Source organism: Salvelinus namaycush, chromosome 20, assembly GCF_016432855.1.
Source record: "Salvelinus namaycush isolate Seneca chromosome 20, SaNama_1.0, whole genome shotgun sequence".
In the NCBI taxonomy this organism is placed as follows: domain Eukaryota; kingdom Metazoa; phylum Chordata; class Actinopteri; order Salmoniformes; family Salmonidae; genus Salvelinus; species Salvelinus namaycush.
This window is the reverse complement of record NC_052326.1, coordinates 34,844,402-34,865,855: the sequence shown is the minus strand read 5'-3', so window position 1 is coordinate 34,865,855 and position 21,454 is coordinate 34,844,402. Positions and strand designations below refer to the sequence as shown.

The 21,454-nt window shown below is 40.2% G+C and overlaps 2 protein-coding genes across 2 annotated transcripts; both read right to left on the bottom strand.

The window, feature by feature from the left end:
* Nucleotides 1-1,191: 1,191 nt before the first annotated feature.
* On the bottom strand, nt 1,192-11,600 carry LOC120064595 (GTP-binding protein REM 1-like). Its single transcript, XM_039015192.1, has 5 exons — nt 11,451-11,600; nt 10,291-10,649; nt 4,857-4,939; nt 3,201-3,408; nt 1,192-2,427 (listed from the first exon to the last, which is right to left on the bottom strand). The coding sequence occupies exons 2-5, from the start codon at nt 10,622-10,624 to the stop codon at nt 2,150-2,152; spliced, it is 903 nt and encodes a 300-aa protein (XP_038871120.1). The 5' UTR covers nt 10,625-10,649; nt 11,451-11,600; the 3' UTR covers nt 1,192-2,149.
* A 2,456-nt stretch (nt 11,601-14,056) lies between these two features.
* Nucleotides 14,057-20,323, bottom strand: c20h20orf96 (chromosome 20 C20orf96 homolog). The gene is made up of 10 exons (XM_039015191.1): nt 20,133-20,323; nt 19,768-19,945; nt 19,455-19,591; nt 18,880-19,038; nt 17,274-17,373; nt 16,764-16,921; nt 16,571-16,672; nt 16,134-16,220; nt 15,831-15,949; nt 14,057-14,323 (listed from the first exon to the last, which is right to left on the bottom strand). The coding sequence occupies exons 1-10, from the start codon at nt 20,187-20,189 to the stop codon at nt 14,263-14,265; spliced, it is 1,158 nt and encodes a 385-aa protein (XP_038871119.1). The 5' UTR covers nt 20,190-20,323; the 3' UTR covers nt 14,057-14,262.
* Between the last annotated feature and the right edge of the window lie 1,131 nt (nt 20,324-21,454).

Sequence of the window (21,454 nt, the reverse complement as noted above, 5' to 3'; positions counted from 1 at the left end):
GGATTGAGATGTTTAACGAGCAGGTGTCCACATACTTTTGGTAATGTAGTGTATACAGTGGGATACAAAAGTATTGACACCCTTCATAAAGACAAGCAATAATTACTGTATAAAATAAATAATTAAAATACTGAGCTATATTGTATGCTCCAAAAAAGTGTGAAATTATATTATTTTATACTAACAAGTATTTATTTTTGTTTCATAAAAGTAGAGGTCAAACTTATGAACACCCCTAAAGATTCTTATAAATAAAGTAGTCAAAATGTTTAGTGTTTGGTCACATATTCCTAGCATGCAATGACTACATCAAGCGTGTGTCTCTACAAACTTGTTGGATGCATTTACTGTTCGTTTTGGTTGTGTTTCAGATTAATTATTGGGCACAAAATAAAGGTAAATTATGTATTGTGTCATTTTGGAGTCACTTTAATTGTAAATAAGAATAGAATGTTTCTAAACACTTCTACCTTCATGTGGATGAAAGTTACAGAGGGTCAATGATCATACCCCCAAGACATGCTAACCTCCCGTGTTATTGGTAATGGTGAGAGGTTTAGCATGTCTTGGGGGTACGTATGATCTTTGACCCTCTAACTTCATTTTTCCAAACATGTCTGTGTCTGGACATGAATTTGATGCTTACAGGAGTTTCTACCCATCCAGGAGTTTAAACCACGACATGGGCATTGTCATTAATCAATGCTGCTCCTTATTATCTGTACTTTGTCAACGTTACGAGGCAGACGTACAACTCCATATGGAACACACACAGCAGATGTTGATGCGTCCCATATGGCACCATATTCCCTAAATAGTGCACTACTTTATAGTGCATTATTGTTCGCCCTGGTCTTTATAGGGAATAGGGTGCCATTTGGGAAGAAGCCATTGTAACAATATGTTCTATAGTCGCCCCTTTCCTTTAGCAGGTTTATGGAAAGCTACACCAGAATCACTCATGTACTTTTAAAGCCTTTGAATAGTCTATGCTCACATCGCTCAGATTCTGGTTTTGCTTCAGCTAATATGAGGAGAAAGCAGAAACGGAGCACACAGGTTAGCAACGATCTCTTTCAAATATTTTATAAAAGCTTTTAAAAATAGCTCATTTTGATCCTTTTAATAATACTCCGAAGGCATTGCTTACAGAAATGTAACAGACCTTACATTCCAGTGCAGACAATGGTGAAGTGGTAATACTGTTCCTACTCCTTTATTTCCGCATAAAGATCCTTCACATACTGTATTTACAAACTCAAAACACAATTTTGTACAAAAGTGATTATTATACCTCTCTCAAGCCCAACGTGGACACAAACACTGACATTGAAGAACTCAACACTTCTTTGGTCTCTTCAGGACCATGTCATCATAAAAAGGTGTTTCTTGACAGTGGTCAATCAGACCAAGCCTTTCAAAAGCGACCATGACAGTTTCACTGTAACACCCTACTGGTCCTTCCAGTGTAGGAGGTGCTTGTAAAGGAAGATGAGGACGGGATAATCCTTTTGGAAAGTTTACGATGGTGTCGATTCCCAAACAACATCGGCATTCACATGTAATTTAGCTGTGAACTGATGGGCTCACAGACAGAACAGTCTCAAACCAGACTTGAGCTCTCTTGGTAGAGAGAAACATCATTGCTGTAGAAGAAGCTCCACTGATTCCTCCTAATACATCACTGTCTCCCATAGTGCAAAACCTTGAAATCAAGTAGTCAGTGACATCTGTGTAAAGTACCTCTGTGGACATTGCTTTCCTCATGGCAAAAATACATCATACAGTGCATTCAAATTATTATTTCATACCTCAATAATCTTAGAAAACCTTCTCAAAATGAGACAGAAAAAGGAGTTTAAATGTCAGATCTGTGTCTGGATACACTGGTCTAGGAATCTATTTAATTAGATGTAAGGCAAACAGTTGATAAGGTGTATGTTTAGTAAACTCATTCTCAGCAAATCTGGGATATAGCAACAAAAAGTCTCAATTTCCTCACATTTCCTCAACCCAATTGCTTCTAATGGGTGAAATAAATAGAAAATAATAAACAATGTTCTTCCCCTTTACCACAAGGGGATTGTTAGGGGAAAGAGGAGCGTTGGAGTCTGCAACCACTGACGGCGTGAACGCCACACAGCAGCCATTACAGCACGGCCAGGTCGTGGCAAGACTTGGCGCGAACCTTCAGCGCCATCTTCTTGTTGTTCTTGGCCACCAGGCGGTCTAGAAAGCGGCGGGCCTTCTTGGTGAGGCTCTCCTTACGCTTGTAGACGGAGCGCCGGCGCTCGTTAGTCTCCTTGCTGTCTCGCCGCAGGCGAATCTGCCGGACGATGCCCTCGAAGAGCTCGTGAACGTTGTGGTGGAGCGAAGCGGATGTCTCTATGAATTTGCAGTCGAACACAACAGCGCACGCACGGCCCTCTAGGAGAGAGCAGAGCACAGAGGAAGAAAGGGTCAAACAAGAGGTGTTTAAGTGTGAGAGGTCGACATTAGATTAATGTCTGGGTCTGACAACTTGGTCTGACATTTTTTTAAATAAATAAAGAAGCCACACAAGGCAACCAATACATGTACCAAAATTGCAGAGGATTATATACCAAAAAAATAAAGACTTGTTTCCAAAGACTTGTTTCCATTCCATTGGTCCTCTATTGGTAGGCAAGTGGCTGCAGGGAAAAACAATTGACATGGGCACTGTGCCATACATTCAATCATACACAATGTCCACATATTTAGAAATATACAAAAACAAAAATCACTGGATCAGGTGAAACTTCTAACATAAATTAATTTGATCCATTGCTCCAGAATTAGAACAAGCTTACTCTCACCTGCAGAACAGGTTAAATATTAAAACATTGACCAAATCATCAAGAATTACAGTGACATTGTTAAATACAGTGTTAGTGTATGAGATGTGTGCTGTAAATCCAACTCTTGGAATGTTAAATGAACTGTCCACAATATGTCGTGTGGACTGCAACATTTGATATGTGATTTCTATGTTCTGTAGTTTTGACTATGAAGTCCACAGAAAATGCAACACGAACTGTTGTAAGCCAAACTATTTTACTCTCTCTTATAAGCAGAGCGCTGCTCATATTGCTTAAATGGCTGTCATCAAATCACTGTTCAGAAGAAGATGTGGAGAGATGCGTTAATGATAACATCATTATCATTGGAATCAACGTTACCTTCTACAGCCACTTCTCTGGAGCGGACCAGGTCACTTTTGTTGCCCACGAGGATGATAGGAATGTTCTCGGCCTGCCGTATGCGCCGCAGCTGGATGCGTAACTCGGAGGCACTCTCGAAGCTGGTGCGATCCGTGATGGAGTAAACTATGACGTAGGCGTTGCCCACCTGCATACAGTAGTCCTGGACCCACTTCTCATCCTCCTCCTGAGAGAAACAAATAAACTGTTATCCAACAGAAATAAAGTTCAACATTCACCAACAATAGCCATATTTGGGGGCTCGCCAGGATCTGGACTTTGATATAGCATGTGTTCTTTGATGTTATCCTTGAAGCCAACCTTGATGTCAAATATAACCGTGTCCATTTAAAAGATTAGTGGTGGTCAACATGAAGTTTTAACTTCCTTATTCGAAAAGGGTATATGCAAATTGTGACAGATGGACCCAAGCGGATTTCTATGTATTTGTGAATACAGAACTCTGGTTTCCAGGGATGGTCATTGGTCAAACATATAGTACATCTGACTTTCTGCCTCTAAAAAACACTTGGTGCCCTTAAACACAGTCAAACCACTGTCCTTATAGACATTATGTCCTTATATCTCCTCTTACCCGGTACAGACAAGTCAACACGCAGCCTGGCCTGCACGCTTCACTCCCCAGCTGTAATCAATACTGGAGTAATTAGGCCCCACAGCCATCAGTGTTCCATACAGACGCTTGCCCCATACCACTGGAGCCATGCACCACTCACTAACTCCAGCACAACCAGGATTCACCCCACTTTGGGGGCTGAGTCAATGGGGTATTGCTACAGGCACACAGAGTGAGCACATATATATTTTTCCACAATGACGGGTTGCCCTTTAGGTATCATAGTTGTTTTGAAGAGAATAGAATGGAGGCTTATGGTTCAGTGGGTTGTTTCAGGCACAAGAGGATTTTTTATTTTCTCTACCTCAGTGTTTGTGTTCTCTCGAGTGCCATCAAGTACACCATGTATCTTTTATTTTTGGGGAAATTTTACCCCCGTTTTCTCTCCAATTTCGATCTTGTCTTATCGCTGCAACTCCCCAATGGGCTTGGGAGGCGAAGGTCGAGTCATGTGTCCTCCGAAACCGACCAAACAGCGCTTCTTAACACGCACCCGCTTAACCCAGAAGCCAACTGCACCAATGTGTCGGAGGAAACACTGTTCAACTGACGACCGAGGTCAGCCTGCAGGCGCCCGGCCCGCCACAAGGAGTCGCTAGAGCGCGATGAGCCAAGTAAAGCCCCATCGGCCAAACCCTCCCCTAGCCCGGACGACGCTGGGCCAATTTTGCGCTGCCCTATGGGACTCCCGATCACAGCCGGTTGTGACACAGCCTAGGAACGAACCTGGGTCTGTAGTGACACCTCTAGCACTGTGATGGAGTGCCTTCGACAGCTGCGCCTCTCGGGAGACCCCATACACCATGTATCTTGAAGGTAAACAAACTAAATAGATGAAGTTATAGAACATGGTTTTTCCTGTTTTTCTTGTTAAAATTTGTATTTTTTTCCACCTTTTTTACTTTGAAAAGAGTCTTGTTGCAAGAAGATATCATATTCGCCACTACTGTGCAATCAATTTTTTGGTGACAAAACCAGGTTCATGGTTATTGTCGTACCTGTTTCTCGTTCTCCCAGGTGTCCATGACGATGAGGATGGTCTCCTCCCCATCCACAGTCATGGTTTTCTCATAGGTGTCCTCTAAACCAACAAACAATAATCAGGAAAGAGATGAGAATATGTTATTATTTCATACTGTACGTTCCTCAATAACGTTGGAAAAAATTCTAAAAGGAAGACAGAAAAAGGAGTTGAAATAGTTACATCAGATGGTGGATAGGCAAGAAAAAGTATGTGAACCCTTTGGAATAACCTAGACTTCTGCATCAATTGGTCATAACATTTTATCTGATCTTCATCTAAGTCACAACAATAGACAAACACAGTCTGCTTAAACTAATAACACACAAACAATTATATGTTTTCACGTCTTTATTGAACACACTGTGTAAACATTCACAGTGCAAGGTGGAAAAAGTATGTGAACCCTTGGTTTTAAAAACTGGTTGACCCTACTTTGGCAGCCATAACCTCAACCAAACGTTTTCTGTAGTTGCGGATCAGACCTGCACAATGGTCAGGAGGAATTTTGGACCATTCCTCTTTACAAAACTGTTTCAGTTCACAAATACTCTTGGGATGTCTGGTGTGAACCGCTCTCTTGAGGTCATGCCACAGCATCTCAAATCGGGTTAAGTTCAGGACACTGACTGGGCCACTCCAGAAGGCATATTTTCTTCTGTTGAAGCCATTCTGTTGTTGATTTACTTCTGTGTTTTGGGTCGTTGTCCTGTTGCATCACCCAACTTCTGAGCTTCAACTGGCGGACATATAGCCTTACATTCTCCTGCAAAATGTCTGGATAAACTTGGGAATTCATTTTTCCGTCGATGATAGCAAGCTGTCCAGGCCCTGAGGCAGCAAAGCAGCTCCAAACCATCATGCTCCCTTCACCATACTTTACAGTGGGGATGAGGTTTTGATGTTGGTGTGCTGTGCCTTTTGTTCTCCACAGTGTTGTGTGTTCCTTCCAAACAACTCAACTGTAGTTTCATCTGTCCACAGAATATTTTGCCAGTAATGCTGTGGAACATCCAGATGCTCTTTTGCGAACTTCAGACATGCAGCAATGTTTTTTTTTGGACAGCAGTGGCTTCTTCCGTGGTGTCCTCCCATGAACACCATTCTTGTTTAGTGTTTTACGTATCGTAGACTCGTAAACAGAGATGTTATCATGTTCCAGAGATTTCATTAAGTCTTTAGCTGACACTAAGATTCTTCTTAACCTCATTAAGCATTCTGCACTGTGATCTTGCAGTCATCTTTGCAGGACGGCCACTCCTAGGGAGAGTAGCAACAGTGCTGAACTTTCTCCATTTATAGACAATTTGTCTTACCGTGGACTGATGAACATCAAGGCTTTTAGACATACTTTTGTAACCCTTTCCAGCTTTATGCAAGTCAACAACTCTTAATCTTGGGTCTTCTGAGATCTCTTTTGTTCGAGGCATGGTTCACATCAGGCAATGCTTCTTTTGAATAGCAAACAAACATTTTGTGAGTGTTTTTTATAGGGCAGGGCGGCTCTAACCAACATCTCCAATCTCGTCTCAATGATTGTACTCCCGGTTAGCTGACTCCTGACTCCAATTAGCTTTTGGAGAAGTCATTAGCCTATGGGTTCACATACTTTTTCCAACTTACACTGTGAATGTTTAAATTATGTATTCAATATAGATGAGAAATATACAAAAATTTGTGTGTTATTAGTTTAAGCACACTGTGTTTGTCTGTCGTTGTGAATTAGATGAAGATCAGATCTAATTTTAGAACCAATTTATGCAGAAATACAGATAATTCCAAAGGGTTCACATACTTTTTCTCGCCACTGTAGTGTAAAAATTGTAACCTAGTTGGCCTGCCACTTTTGCTAAACATTCAAATACAACTCTTACGGATGGTTACCCAGACATGGATTAAGCCTAAAACTAACTAAACTAAAACTAACTAGACTAAACATCACTTTCAATGGAAATTCTCAGTTGAACATGCTTTTTAGTCCAGGGCTAGGCTTAGTCTGTGTCCGAGAAACCACCCCTACATCTTGTTGTAGATACAGAAAGGATTTTGTCTAATTTGTGTCACCTCCTTCTACTATATGTCTACAATTGGTTGCAGTCAGCAGGGGTGAAGTCATTTGGAAATATATCTCTCTATATATGAGACACACACACATATATATATATATATATATATATTATGGGCTTGTTCTTTATGAATGGAAACCTGATGGAGACCTAAGGCTTGAAACCTTGTAGACTGTTGTCAATAAACCACATGGGAGCATACATATGTATATCAGTGAGCTGAATCAGATTTTTTATTGTGATGAATAATTTAGGCCATTTTAAGCTTATCTGTCTTTAGTAACTAAAATATGAAGGTGTTTTGCAAAGTTGGTAAAATATATTTGACATCCAAGAACTCTACTGATGTGTTTATCCTTACTACCTATAAAAGGTGCTATGGAGTTATTACACTTCCACTACCATCTCATGACCATGGAGTTATTACACTTCCACTACGACCATGGAGTTATTACACTTCCACTACCATCTCATGACCATGGAGTTATTACACTTCCACTACGACCATGGAGTTATTACACTTCCACTACCATCTCATGACTATGGAGTTATTACACTTCCAATACCATCTCATGACCATGGAGTTATTACACTTCCACTACCATCTCATGACCATGGAGTTATTACACTTCCACTACGACCATGGAGTTATTACACTTCCACTACCATCTCATGACCATGGAGTTATTACACTTCCACTACGACCATGGAGTTATTACACTTCCACTACCATCTCATGACTATGGAATTTTCGATGTGGAAAAAAGCATTGAGCCATGTCTTGTTTAGTCTGATGAGATCCTCCTAGCCGTCGTGACAGGGAGACTAAAACACACTTTAGCCAAGAGTGAAAGAGCTTGTTACATTTTCCACATTCAGCTCTAACCTTATTGTAAAAGCAGCCCGCACGAGACAATGACAAATGGTCCGGCAAAGCTTTTAGAAGTTGAGGTCATTGAGTTGAAGTTACAATATAGGTCAAAACCTGTAAACAAGCAATCAAGTAATATGTCTAGTAATATGCCTACATTGGCACGAGTTGTAATCTCCTCGTAATGCTGTTCTGTCCTCATAAAACACTTGCCATTCATCACACCAGCTCTAAACTAACCAAGGAGTCCACTTGAAGAACAGCTCAGTTTCTGCCAGTGTGACAAGCTAAGTGACAAGACACTAAAAATAACAATAACACCACCAGTCAGTGACAGGCTGAAAACAGATGTCAGAGCGGGTGGGCTGGGGTGGTGTCATAAGGGAGCCTTTATCTTTCTGAAGAGCTGGGACACACACACAACTGCCATGTCAGCAGAGCCTGAACCTAACCATTCAGCAAAGATAAGCAAGAGAGCTGAGCCCACACATCCACCCCCTCTCTCGCTCACTAGAACAGACAGGGGCAACCCCTCTCTGCTTCTTATCATTCATCTCTATCCTGTTTGGGATAGCCTCTTTAGAAATTCCATCTCCTTACAATACCTCTCTCCTGTAGGAGTTCCCATCTTCTGTCTGGCTGTGTCTGCACATGCTTTGGCATTTGGCAAAATACATGTACAGTACAAATATTTTGAAAAAGTTTCTCTAATCTTTTGGAAAAACACAGGCTATATCTATCTAAATTATGAGGTTATGAAAATACATGTCCCCACGTCACCTCAGGAATTCTCTCCAGTCAAATAAGCTTTACATCAGAATTTCTTAGGCTGCGTTTACACAGGCAGCCCAATTCAAATATTTTTTTCAATAATTGGTCTTTTGACCAATCAGATCAACTCTGAAAAATATCTGATGTGAAAAGATCTGAGGTGATTGGTCAAAAGACCAATTAGTGGAAAAAATATTTTAATTGGGCTGCCTGTGTAAATGTAGCCAATATGACCATATCAGTAACCACAGAGATGCACTGGGCCTAGTCAGTGCATATTCCAATTGCACACATTATAATGATTATGTAATATCACATTTGATGGGGGAACTCCATTCCCAGTTTATCAGAGCGTCTCAAAATGTAGCTCATAGAAAACAACCCCTGAGGCTATTCCCTATTTCAGGGATCATCAACTAGATTCAGCCACAGGCAGATTTTTTCTTGAGCGGATGGTCAGGGGGCCGGAACATAATTACAAATAATTTGTAGACTGCAAATCGACCTCAAGAAGCCCAAACAGATATAACATTTGAGCAAAACATTATAATTTCAAGCCTTGCTTACATTTGTATACAATCACATATCTCTCTACTATGTGTGGGAATACTTGGAACAGATTTCCAAAATTAAAATCACTTGGTCCTGATGTGCAGGTGTTTTTACAGTCTTTTATGTTGAACAACTTGGGGGGGGCAAATAAAATCACCCGCGGGCTGGCAGTTGGGGAACCCTGCCCTATTTAGTTCACTACTTTTGAACAGGGCCCAGGGATCTGGTCAAAAGTAGGACACTATGCACTATGTAGGGAATAGGATGCAATTTGGGATAGATGGTTTGAGAAATGACCAAACAGAACAGGGTCCTGGGTGTTGGTGTCAGTCAAACGGTGTCCTGTCCCAGCGGGTCTCCCCGACACACAGCCCTTCTGACAGCTGATGGGTCTCTCCACAACAACAGGGCCACTCATAACATCCAGTCTGCATCCCAAATGGAACCCTATTCCCTTTATAGTGTACTACTTTTGACCAGAGCCCTATGGTCAAAAAAGTAGTGCACTATTAAAGGAAAATAGGGTGCCATTTGGGATGCATCTTCAGCCAGTCACTCCCGTCCTCGGCCATCAGCAATGACTCGACACACACAGGTCACAACAACATGAACCTCTCACAAACGAATGAAGCCACTGTCTGTCTAGGCTACTCTATCATGCATGACCAAAAAGTTTTCATTATGAATTTGTTTTGTAAATATTCTTAGCACTATTATGAAATTGAGAACTATAGAGAAATTGTTATCTTAAAAGGACAACCTCCACAAACCACATCACAGCTGGATGCCCAAATGCATGGGTCAATACAAGCTGCCAATCAATGCTTTGAGGTCACTCACTTCTTTCTACATGTGCCAGTTACAGGAGTTCCATAAATGTAGTTGTGACAGGTTAGCCAAGGTTGTCAGGGCTAGGGCAATGTCAGAGACAATTACTGAAAGTCATTGTTAAAGAGATGCATAAATGAATTAACTAATTTAATAACCAATTAGTCATTAGTGTCCATGGATTTTAATTAGGAGAAAATTAATTTATTTTAGGTTACTGATAAGAGATTGACAAAAACAAACCAATAGTTTTGATAGTAGGCTATACACACCATACATAGTCTTGTAATAATCATTGGAATTGTGCTTAGTAAATAACCCACCTCCTGTATGGTCGTGAGCATCCTTCTCCTGTATGCCAGCAAAGATATTGGCAAGACTCGACTTTCCAACACCGTGGTCTCCTAGCAAAACAACGCGGTATAAACATTCTGCTCCCGAGCCATCCGAGTCATTGTCTGAGTCATCAGAAGACCAATTGGCGCGGCAGTGGAGAGACTTGTCTCCGGGATGGTATGAGGCAGACTGGCAGAGCGGAGGGTGATGGAGGTCGGCTGGCGGGTCTCTGCCTCTCGGCCCCGGCTGATGAGAGGCAGGGATAGGAGTACTTGCCCTTCTCCGCAAAGTCTCTTTGCCCTCTCTCTGGGTATGTGTCATCTTGGCGAAAAGGCAAAGAACATCCCTTAAAAAGAAGAATAGAGTATGCAGCATAATCAGATGATAAAGTCATAATTTACTATAGGACAAAAAAATATCACATAGCCTACTGGAGTGAAAATAGCACTCAAACATAACATTGTCTTTCATTTACTCACAACTGTAGCCATGAATCTTCTAATTGTGTTCAGTATTCTCCATTTCAGAGCAAAGCACAGACTACACCAAAGGCTAGTAAAGTTTTCGCGCGTCGGGGAGCCGTGTGCGAGCTGTCATTCTGTTCTTGTAATAAGACAAGGTTCCAATGTTTCAATCAGTTTTGTTACACTTGTATAGAACAGCTGATGGGACATTGTAACAGTATACACTGGAGTCATGGCAACAGCCTGCAAAGTTCCACAACCCTGTTAAAAATTTAAGAGTGGAATCAGGGGTTACTCTCTCTGTTCTTCTACTCGCATCTCTCTGCCTTTCTTTCCTCTCTCTGTCTCCCTCTCCCTCTCACACACGAACACACACACGTTCAAAGGCATTCAGAGCCAATGTTTCAGATCACCTCCAGTGATAACACTAAGACGTAGCCATAGCGTAGCCTACTTCAAATATTTGGGAAACTCGAAGCACCACTAACTTTGTCAGTCAACAACTAAATAATGTAATAGGGACGGCCGGCGGTTTAATCATTTCAATATAATATTTTTGCTGTCATGAACCAAAGTTTTCGTGAAAAGCTATTGTACTTCCTGTCCAACAAGTTGTTGGCTACATGGATATGGCGTATGTTAATTAAGCTAATTTATTTTTCCACCAATGGATAGATACTCACCCGTGCTGTAAATCCCGCTAAACGCATGTAGGCAATGCGCGCTTGAACACGCTGAGTGTTTTCAGCCGAGCGGGTCCTTCGATGATGCGCGTGCTTCGAATCAACCCTAATTTGATTTCCTCATTGCTGCTGCAACTTTTCCCGTGTGCGAGTTCACTTTAATCTCATTGAAGAACACACCCCGACTACATGACGTGAAGTAAGTCACTTCCTGTTCTAAACTGTTAGTGTTCTCTCTTACCAGAATGTTGACCTCCACAGTGCAGACATACTTAAAAGGTTGTTTTAATGTTTGCACATTGCCCACACAACTGCTTTATATACAAATCTAGAAAATTACATTTCCTGAGGAAAATGTGGTGTGCTTGCTAGCTTGTTTGAAAGTATTTATGGTTGTGAAATAAGTTATAGTAGCGGTAGTGACCACAGTAGTAATGGTAATGACTGGTTATTTTTTTAAAGTAGGTAGATGTAAAAATGTATTGATTTATTGGACAGGATAGCCTGAACATGTAAAATATGGTTTAGTGTCTCTAGCTTATACAATTCAAAAGTTACTGTTGGTAGGTTAAATTGTGCTAATATATGAAAATGTATAAAGTTATAGTTTTGAAGTTAGGATAGCCTGAATATGAGAACGTTGGTTTGGGGTCTCTAGCTTGAATGGTTCAAGAGTTACTATTGGTGAGTTATTTTATGCAAATCTACAGTAATATAGTTATAGTTGATAAATGTTTTAAATAATTTGAAGTTGGGATAGTCTGAATATGTAAATGTTGGTTTCTCTAGGTTGAACGGTACAAGAGTTACTGGTGGTGAGTTATTTAATGCAAATGTATAAAGTTATAATTGATAAACGTAAACCAAAAAATCAAGTTAGGATAGCCTGAATTTTTTTTTTACCATTGAAGTCTATGGGCCTTTTTTTTCCATTGAAATGCATTGGGAGCTCATTTAAATATTGATATAGTTCCAAAAGTATAAATGCTGTTAAAAATATTTTATCAAGTAATCCGAGTTGGGCCAGTCTGGACATTGGTAGTTGGTTTCATGTTAATAACTTAAATAGTTTTAAGCGCTAGAGTGGGTTAAAGAAATCAAATAATACTATAAAAGTACATTTCCTGAAGAAAATGTGGTGGGCTTGCTAGCTTGTGAAGAATTGATCGATAGGATAGGATAGCCAGAAGTTGGTTTGGTGTCTCTAGCTTGAACAGTCCAAGAGTTACTGTTGGTGCGTTATTTCATTCTATTTTATGCAAAACATTTTTTTTATAGTTCATAAAGGTTTTAGAGTAATTGAAGTTTGGATAGCCTGAATGTTTTATAGTTGGTCTTCTAGTTTAATTGACCAAGGAGCAGGACCATTTTGAAAGCAACCACTGTATTCCTATAGGTTCTCATTCAAACCCATGTTAATTTATGCACATTCCAAAAAAATGGTTATAGTTCCAAAAGTATACATAGTATCAAATATCCTTTGACAAACAATCTAAGTTGGGCCAGTCTGAACATATCAACTTTGGTTTGGTGTTGATAACTTAAACAGTGTAGGAGGATATAGGTCTAGAATGTTGGGAAGGTTTACCATTCAAGTCTATGGGCCTTTTTTTGCCATTGAAATGCATTGGGAGCTCATTTAATATTGTTACAGTTCAAAAAGTAGAAATACTGTCAATATTTTCTCAAGCAATCTGAGTTTGGGCAGTCTGGACATTTGGAAGTTGGTTTCGTGTTAATAACTTAACTATTTTAAGCTCTAGAGCGGGCTAAAGAAATCAAATAATATGAGTATGAAAGAAATCTAGAGTTGTGCTTTGCCTTCAGCAAGCACACCTAAATATGGGGACAGGATGTGTTTTATCCTTACCTCCATGTCTATTAGTACAGTATTCTGTTTAGATTTGTCAAATCAAGCCCCAGTGTTGAACTCTTTATAAAGTACAGAAATATCTTCAAAGTGAGCCCAGTCTCCACTAAAAGCACTTGTAGCAGTATGCTGCATAGTTTGTTTGAGAAAAGCAGTACACACACATCTGTAAATCAGTTCTGTCCTAACACTGTGTGGGCAGAGTTCACACCCCTAGCCACAGACCAGAGCTCCTTCCCAGGAAGTTGTATTTTCTGAGGCTTGGCTGAATGTTTTCCAACTGAAAAAAATAAGTAATCAAACCAGTCGGCCGTACGATGGCTAGATGAAGGCCTTGCACTGAAAGCCAGCTTCTTTCCCACACTTAAGTAAATTATAGTCAGAGACTTCCCAAAACTACAGTTACAGGGTCTGAGGAGATTTGTAAAGAAAGGGAGGGTTTGAAGTGGTTACTCTCACTGGGGCACTTACTGTGGAGAAAAAAAGCAAACAGAACATATTCTAAATATTAAACAGGATTTTCTGTGGACCGGCACATTGAAGAATGTGATAATGGGCAGAAAATTAGATTCAACTGGCAATTATAGACTATCAATTATAGCTGAATGAAACCACACCAATAAACATATTATATGCTCATTGGAGAGGTTTTGATACAATTGCATATGATTCCACTGCACAAAAAAAAGAGAGAAGAATGAATATGCAAAGGATTTGAAATTGAACCATGGAGTTATTTATTAGAAATGTTCACAAGTGTTTATTGGTCCCAGTTGACTGGTATTACAATGCAGAACTTGTTTTAAGAAGATTGGGCACTGTAGTAGGAGAAGATGGGCACTCAGTATAACAGAAATTCTGGGGTTGTGCCAAGAAGAGCCCAGCAGGTTTAAATGCAGCCGAGCGACACACAAGTCGTGTCTCTCCTAGTCTGTCACACATCTAAATGGGGAGCCACTCCTCACGAGGGATGTTTAAGGTCACCTCCATATCCGGGGTGCATCTGGAATGAACACGACACACATTTAGAACCTTAATGCACACTGAACACCTTTTCCTTATGTACATACGTAGTATACATTTGGAAATGTTAATTGCTTGTGAAGGCTTAATGCCATAAGGAGGAAAGTAGTTTGGTGCCATTACAAAGTGCCCTTCAGAAATGAAATGATGATTAAGTATGGGCTATTCTTGATGGATACCTACAATCCTAATGAACAAATAAACATTGCACACAAAATTATACAGTACATGCACATCAAGTGTGTTCCCCAATTGACATCCTATGATAGATGTACTGTAGGCCACTTCAATTCTGATGTTTAAGACCTACATTTTCCATCCTAAAAATGGCCTATCTGAGTGAGAATAAATGAATGGAAAGTAACATCTCCCATTGCCATAAGTAATTCTGAAATACAGAATGAACAAGCTGGCAGCCGTTTCCCTATGGAAGACTGTGTCATATCACGGAAGAAGGGAAAAAAACAGGTACGTTTATTTAAACATACTTTCTCCCCAAAAGTGACTAGAGTGAGAGAAATTAGTTGTATCTGTGTGGACTCGCTATTTACCAGCCTGGAAAATGACGAGTTTGAATCAGTCAGAGTCAATACAGCTAATTCCAATTAGAACATCTGCACTTACAGTTCAACTTCATATTTATAGGCGCCTATTTTAGGATTAAAACACGTCAGTGCAAAAAAGTTGTCATTGCTAAGTGAGATTCAGGATGTTTACCAAAAGCATTGTAATTTCGCAATATCCTAATTCAACATTAAATCTCCCTTATATAAAATGTCACGTGAAATTAATGTATTCCCCAGAGGGGAACATTTTATGATTGAATATTTGATGAGTTGTAGGTATGAGGGATTTTCATGGTCTAGAGCGTGGAGTGTCATCTTGCTTTGGAACAGGCTGGGGGGAAATTTGAGCACCTTATTAACCTTTAATGTCAGACTGGGATTCACTCCGCTCTGCTGTACTTCTTCATTTAAATTTAAGATGGCGCTACAAGTCTGTTTTCAACCCTGGGTAATATTAGATGGTGATACCCCATTACTCTTTCCGAGACATCGATTTTGATGGAACAAGGAAGAGGTTAAATTCCTGTCACATGTCTATTAGTTCTGTCTAGATGGTTTTGTGACACTGATAAGATGTCAGATAGATAAACAAGCCAACAGTTCAGTGGGTATCGACAGTATATGGTTGGTATTATAACATTGTCATACTCTTTGCTTGGAGTTCTCAATGTACTACTCTTTGGTAATAGTTTCTTAAAGAAAAGAAGGCAAGTAAATTATCATTAGTAATTGTTTTAGTTTTAGAGATGCACTTTAGACAATGTGTCTTCTTATTGATGGGTGTTTTAAAGCCCCCCTCAAGAACCTTTTCCAAAGCCAGATTGTCTAAAGTGCCCACCCTCATGGCATGGATTGGTGATATCACACAACCTATTAAGAGCAGCAGTGTACAGTAAAGTGCCTTCCATCACCTTGACATACTTATCTGATTTGGGGAAAACGTCTTGGAAGATGTCTTTCCTGATGTTGGTCCGTGATATTTGCAGTTCCTGGACACTCTTGATCAGCTCTCTGTTCGTATCTTCCAGCTCCGCAATTTCCTGAAATGTTGAAAGCATGAGTGAGTGACACAGAAAGGAAGAAAAAAATACTTTTTCAATTACAGTCATTTTCCGATAATGCCATGGTAAAAATAAAAACTGTATGGAGTTAGAGTGAGTCTGAGTCCATTATCACTAGTTGAATTATCAAATTGGTAGACATTTTCATAATTATTAACCAAACCTTTTTGTGGATTCCAATTTCTTTTTTTATCGTCTGATTATGTGCGGCCATCAGTTTGACGACACAGGGAATATATGAAACATTTTGCTGAAAACAGAGAGAAAGGAGTAAAGCCATGACAAATGGTGTCAACATCTACCCCTGCCAATAAAGTCTGACTTTAGCTCATTACAAAAAACCTCCACTGTTATTTTCACCTATAATCCAGATACACTTCAGAAATAGACCTATGCTGATACTTACTGAATGTTTGTATAAAACATTTTAGCGGCAATTGAGAATCATTCATCCACAAAGAACTATAGACCTTTGTATCCTATGTATTATGTTTGTGTCGAGTGTGTGATAATAGATGTTTATTTTATTTTTTGTATATAGCAGTGCTGTGTGTCCAAGACAATTTCCCCTGAGGAACAATGAAGTAAATCCTATCCTACCTTAGCTATGACAGAGAGGACTTCCTGCTCTTCGTGTTGGGATCGTCTCTCCAGGTACACCATCTCTGTCTGGCACAGCAAGTTCACGTCCTCATTCTCATCCTGGAACCACAGGAATAAACAGCACACAACATATGAGACTACAGCCTATTGCGTTCTATTGGAGGAAGTTGCCATTGAGAGACCTGTTGACCTGCTGTGTCTCTTTGAGTTTCTCAATCTCTCTCTTTATCTCGGCAATGCGCAGGGCCTTGACGGGGTACTCTTTATCCTTGTAGGTCTTCAGGGTGTGGAGCTCCGCCTGGGCGTTCACCAGCTCTGCCTTCACCCCCCTCAGCTGCTCATGGAGACCTGGCAAGGTAACACATCAAGGGCTTACCCACAGACACTTCAATCATAAATGAGGGAACGGCCCTGCATGCAAACACGTCTTCAATTTTGAGTTCCCAAACACCAATCGACCAGATTTTCCTTGCACTGTCACACACGCACACACACAACAATAATATTTAATATCGACATTCACACGCACATTTACTGTAAAACAAAAGAGTATTCATAATTTACAAGCACACTTGACTTACTGTACTACTATATTTGCTTATGATTTATAATTCTCACTCTGCCAAAGGCATCTCAATTAATAAAAACTGAATTTTTTGTTGCCTCTGCATTATACATTATTTATAATATCACCACTTACCCCAAAGTCTGTTCTTTGCAGCAGTCTCAGCCTCCTGGAGCTCTGTCTTGGCCTGCTCCATCTGACTGTGGCTCCAGCTGTTGAATGCAGCTATAGAACTCTTACAGAGAAACAGGGTAGACTTTATTTATTCAGGGTACCAATAATATGCTTTTATATAATGGTACAAATGGTGGTATTGGTTTACCACATTACAAGAGTCTTAGTACGTCTGAACTTCAAGGAGAATATCAGGTTCTGAGATAACATAAAGAAAGGTGCTCACACTGTTACAGCTGATGTTGCCCTATAGCCTAACTGACTGTTACAGCTGATGGCGATCTATAGTCTAACTGACCGTTACAGCTGATGGTGATCTATAGTCTAACTGACCATTACAGCTGATGGTGATCTATAGCCTAACTGACCGTTACAGCTGATGGTGATCTATAGCCTAACTGACTGTTACAGCTGATGGTGATCTATAGTCTAACTGACCATTACAGCTGATGGTGATCTATAGTCTAACTGACCATTACAGCTGATGGTGATCTATAGCCTAACTGACCGTTACAGCTGATGGTGATCTATAGCCTAACTGACTGTTACAGCTGGTGGTGATCTATAGTCTAACTGACCGTTACAGCTGATGGTGATCTATAGTCTAACTGACCGTTACAGCTGATGGTGATCTATAGCCTAACTGACCGTTACAGCTGATGGTGATCTATAGCCTAACTGACTGTTACAGCTGATGGTGATCTATAGCCTAACTGACTGTTACAGCTGATGGTGATCTATAGCCTAACTGACTGTTACAGCTGATGGTGATCTATAGCCTAACTGACTGTTACAGCTGATGGTGTCCTATAGCCTAACTGACCGTTACAGCTGATGGTGATCTATAGCCTAACTGACCGTTACAGCTGATGGTGATCTATAGCCTAACTGACCGTTACAGCTGATGTTGATCTATAGCCTAACTGACTGTTACAGCTGATGGTGATCTATAGTCTAACTGACCATTACAGCTGATGGTGATCTATAGCCTAACTGACCGTTACAGCTGATGGTGATCTATAGCCTAACTGACTGTTACAGCTGATGGTGATCTATAGCCTAACTGACCGTTACAGCTGATGGTGATCTATAGCCTAACTGACTGTTACAGCTGATGGTGATCTATAGCCTAACTAAGCGTTTCCAAAACTCAGCCCTGGGGACCCCAAAGTGTGCACATTTTGTTTTTTGCCCTAGTACTACACAGCTGTTTCAAATAATCAAAGCTTGATGATGAGTTGGTTATTTGAATCAGCTGTGTAGTGCTAGGACAAAAAACAAAATGTGCACCCCTTGGAGTTTGGGAAACGCTGGCTTAACTGACTGTTACAGCTGATGGTGATCTATGTGTTGATACTCTGTTCTTCTATCATATCTACAGTATACTTGGTACTTATGTAGTTCTAGCATATCTAGAGAATACAGTTACATGCGAGTGCAGTAAAATAGACAGTGAGGTGCTTGCCCAATCTATTTGAGTGAGTACTAGGTACTAGGACACAAGTGTGTCCTGTCGTCAATGAAGCAGATATAGAGCAATAGAATGACATAGATTCTATGTACTCACCCCTAATTTGTCATGCCGGATGAGGAATTCCCTGGCACTGGACACTGACTGTCTGTCTGTACTGTCTATCTCCCCGGCCATACGGACGTTGCTCTCCTGCAGCAATGCACAGTGCTTCTCCAGCTCCACTAGGGCCTTCTTCCTCGACATAATCAGCAACTGAAAGTGGTTGTTATTTGTTTATTTACATGTAAAATTAAATACCTTTCCTATTTATGCAGTATTGTGTTTTAAGTGTAGATATTGTGGTCTGGTGCACACTTTATAACGTGTCTCTAAATCACACCTCCCTTGTACTTGATTGATCAATTAAGGTCACTGATTTGTTAGGAACTCCCCTCACCTGGTTGTCTTAATTAGACACAAATTAAAAGGAAATAATAAAAACTAGTAATAATTTTGACACAGCTGGTCTAAATCTATTACTGCCATGGATTATTTCTTATGGCGTATTACTCCCTCTAGTGGTTGACTGTGGCTATTGACTCAACATGATGACAGGAACGTCTACTATTCAATAGCTGAGGATTTTACTGATCACTTATTTAATGTCTTGTGATATAGCCTATAAATACGTTCAGTGTTTTGATATTTTCTTGTTTCTTCAAAGTGATGGGGTCCAGCTTCACTCTTTCGTTCCTCCTCCGTCGAGAGAGTCGTCCCATAGATGTCACAGTGGACTCTTCATGGCCAGTGTTGGGGCGAGACTTCCCTGTCAAAGGCAAAACAGGAAGTCAACCATTTTAGTTAATTTCCCATTGACAATTTATGCCTTCTGCATCATATGAAGCTGGATTTTCATTCAGTGAATCTTTTCCTTCCAGCATGTGTCAACCTAATCTCCTCAATTTAACATATTTTACCTTCAAAGATGAGTTCATAGCTTACCTGGCTTGTCGGTTGTTGGGAAAAAGTTATGGGTGGCAGAGGTCCCACTCTCCTCTCTCCCTGTGGCTGGATAACGCTCGCTTGGTGAGCCAGTAGTCTTGTTGGGCAGTGGGGGCAAAATCACCCAGGGAGGGGGCTCTGTCTTGCTCCTGTTGCATCTCTCCCACTTGCTGTAGTCCTAAACAGATATTACTATGTATTGTGTGTGTGTGTGTGTGTGTGTGTGACTTATGTCTGTCTGTCTGCCTCTCTGTCTGTCTATCTATGGTTCTGTCTCTATCTTCTATATATGTATGTATGTATGTATGTATATTATATATATAATGTGTGTGTGTGTGTGCTCATCATCATGACAATGAACTTACCAATATCTTGAAATCTTCCTTCAGTGACTTGACAAGATGGTTTGGCAGTACATTCATTATGTTTTTACATCAATACGTTGTAAAAAATTGATTCCAAAGCTGAACTTGCAGCATAATAAGTCATTCTAACTTTTGCAATATAAATACGACTTGCAACCTTGCAAATGTATCTTTAGCCTAGCTGCATAACAGAAAAGTTACTCCGGAATGTTCTGTAACGCTTCTCTTCGTCATAGCAACCACATCGACGACGAAAAAGACCGCCACCTACTGGAACATGGACGAAGCTATGGACGAAACATTCTGGATTCGAATTTGGGTAACCAAAAAGGTTACACTGAGGGCGGATCCGAGAGATTAACATACGTATTCATTTGTAGCGTGCATTTAGTCTACATACAAGTTCAACCATTTATTTGGAAAAAAAATAGTAAATACAAATTTAGCAAGTTGGTGTGACACAGAGATTTGCACTTCTCTGAAATGAGAACACAATTCTTCCATAATAGGTTTTTCAATGTGATAAAGCATCGCAGATTGTCGGTGCAATCCGTACTCAATATCCGACAAAAGTTGAGGAACAATACAATTAAAATACAGATTGTATTTTACATGAATTAAAATTAATCTATAAAACTATCTGAATATGTGACATTGATTTGTAATACATCAAGTTTCATCATACATAGAGCTGCATATAATCTTTCACTTTACAATGTTTTATCTTATTATCTGTGAACAAGTATTAGCACACAATTGTGGATAGAAAGATGAGTTAATACAGCTGAAAAATAACAGGTTGTAAAAAGTTGTCCATTTGAGAGAACCTGTTAACAGAACAAATAAAAAATATACAACAGATAAACATCAGTTGTGATATCACAAAATACAAATGACAGTATAAAGTTACACAATTTTGTACAATATTTACAGACTGAACAGATGAGATTATTGTTGATTTAACCCAAACAATATTCAAGACAATGCCCTGGGCACCATGTTTGCATAATAGGCCAGTAGCTGCAAGATTTTGAGTGATTTTGACAAATCCTCTTGAGATTCTTGTTGTGCATCTGAAATGGCACCCTATTACATTTACATTTTAGTCATTTAGCAGATGCTCTTATCCAGAGCGACTTACAGTAGAGTGCATACATTTTATTACATTTTTACATACTGAGACAAGGATATCCCTACCGGCCAAACCCTCCCTAACCCGGACGACGCTATGCCAATTGTGCGTCGCCCCACGGACCTCCCGGTTGCGGCCGGCTGCGACAGAGCCTGGGCGCGAACCCAGCCCAGCCTGGGCGCGAACCCAG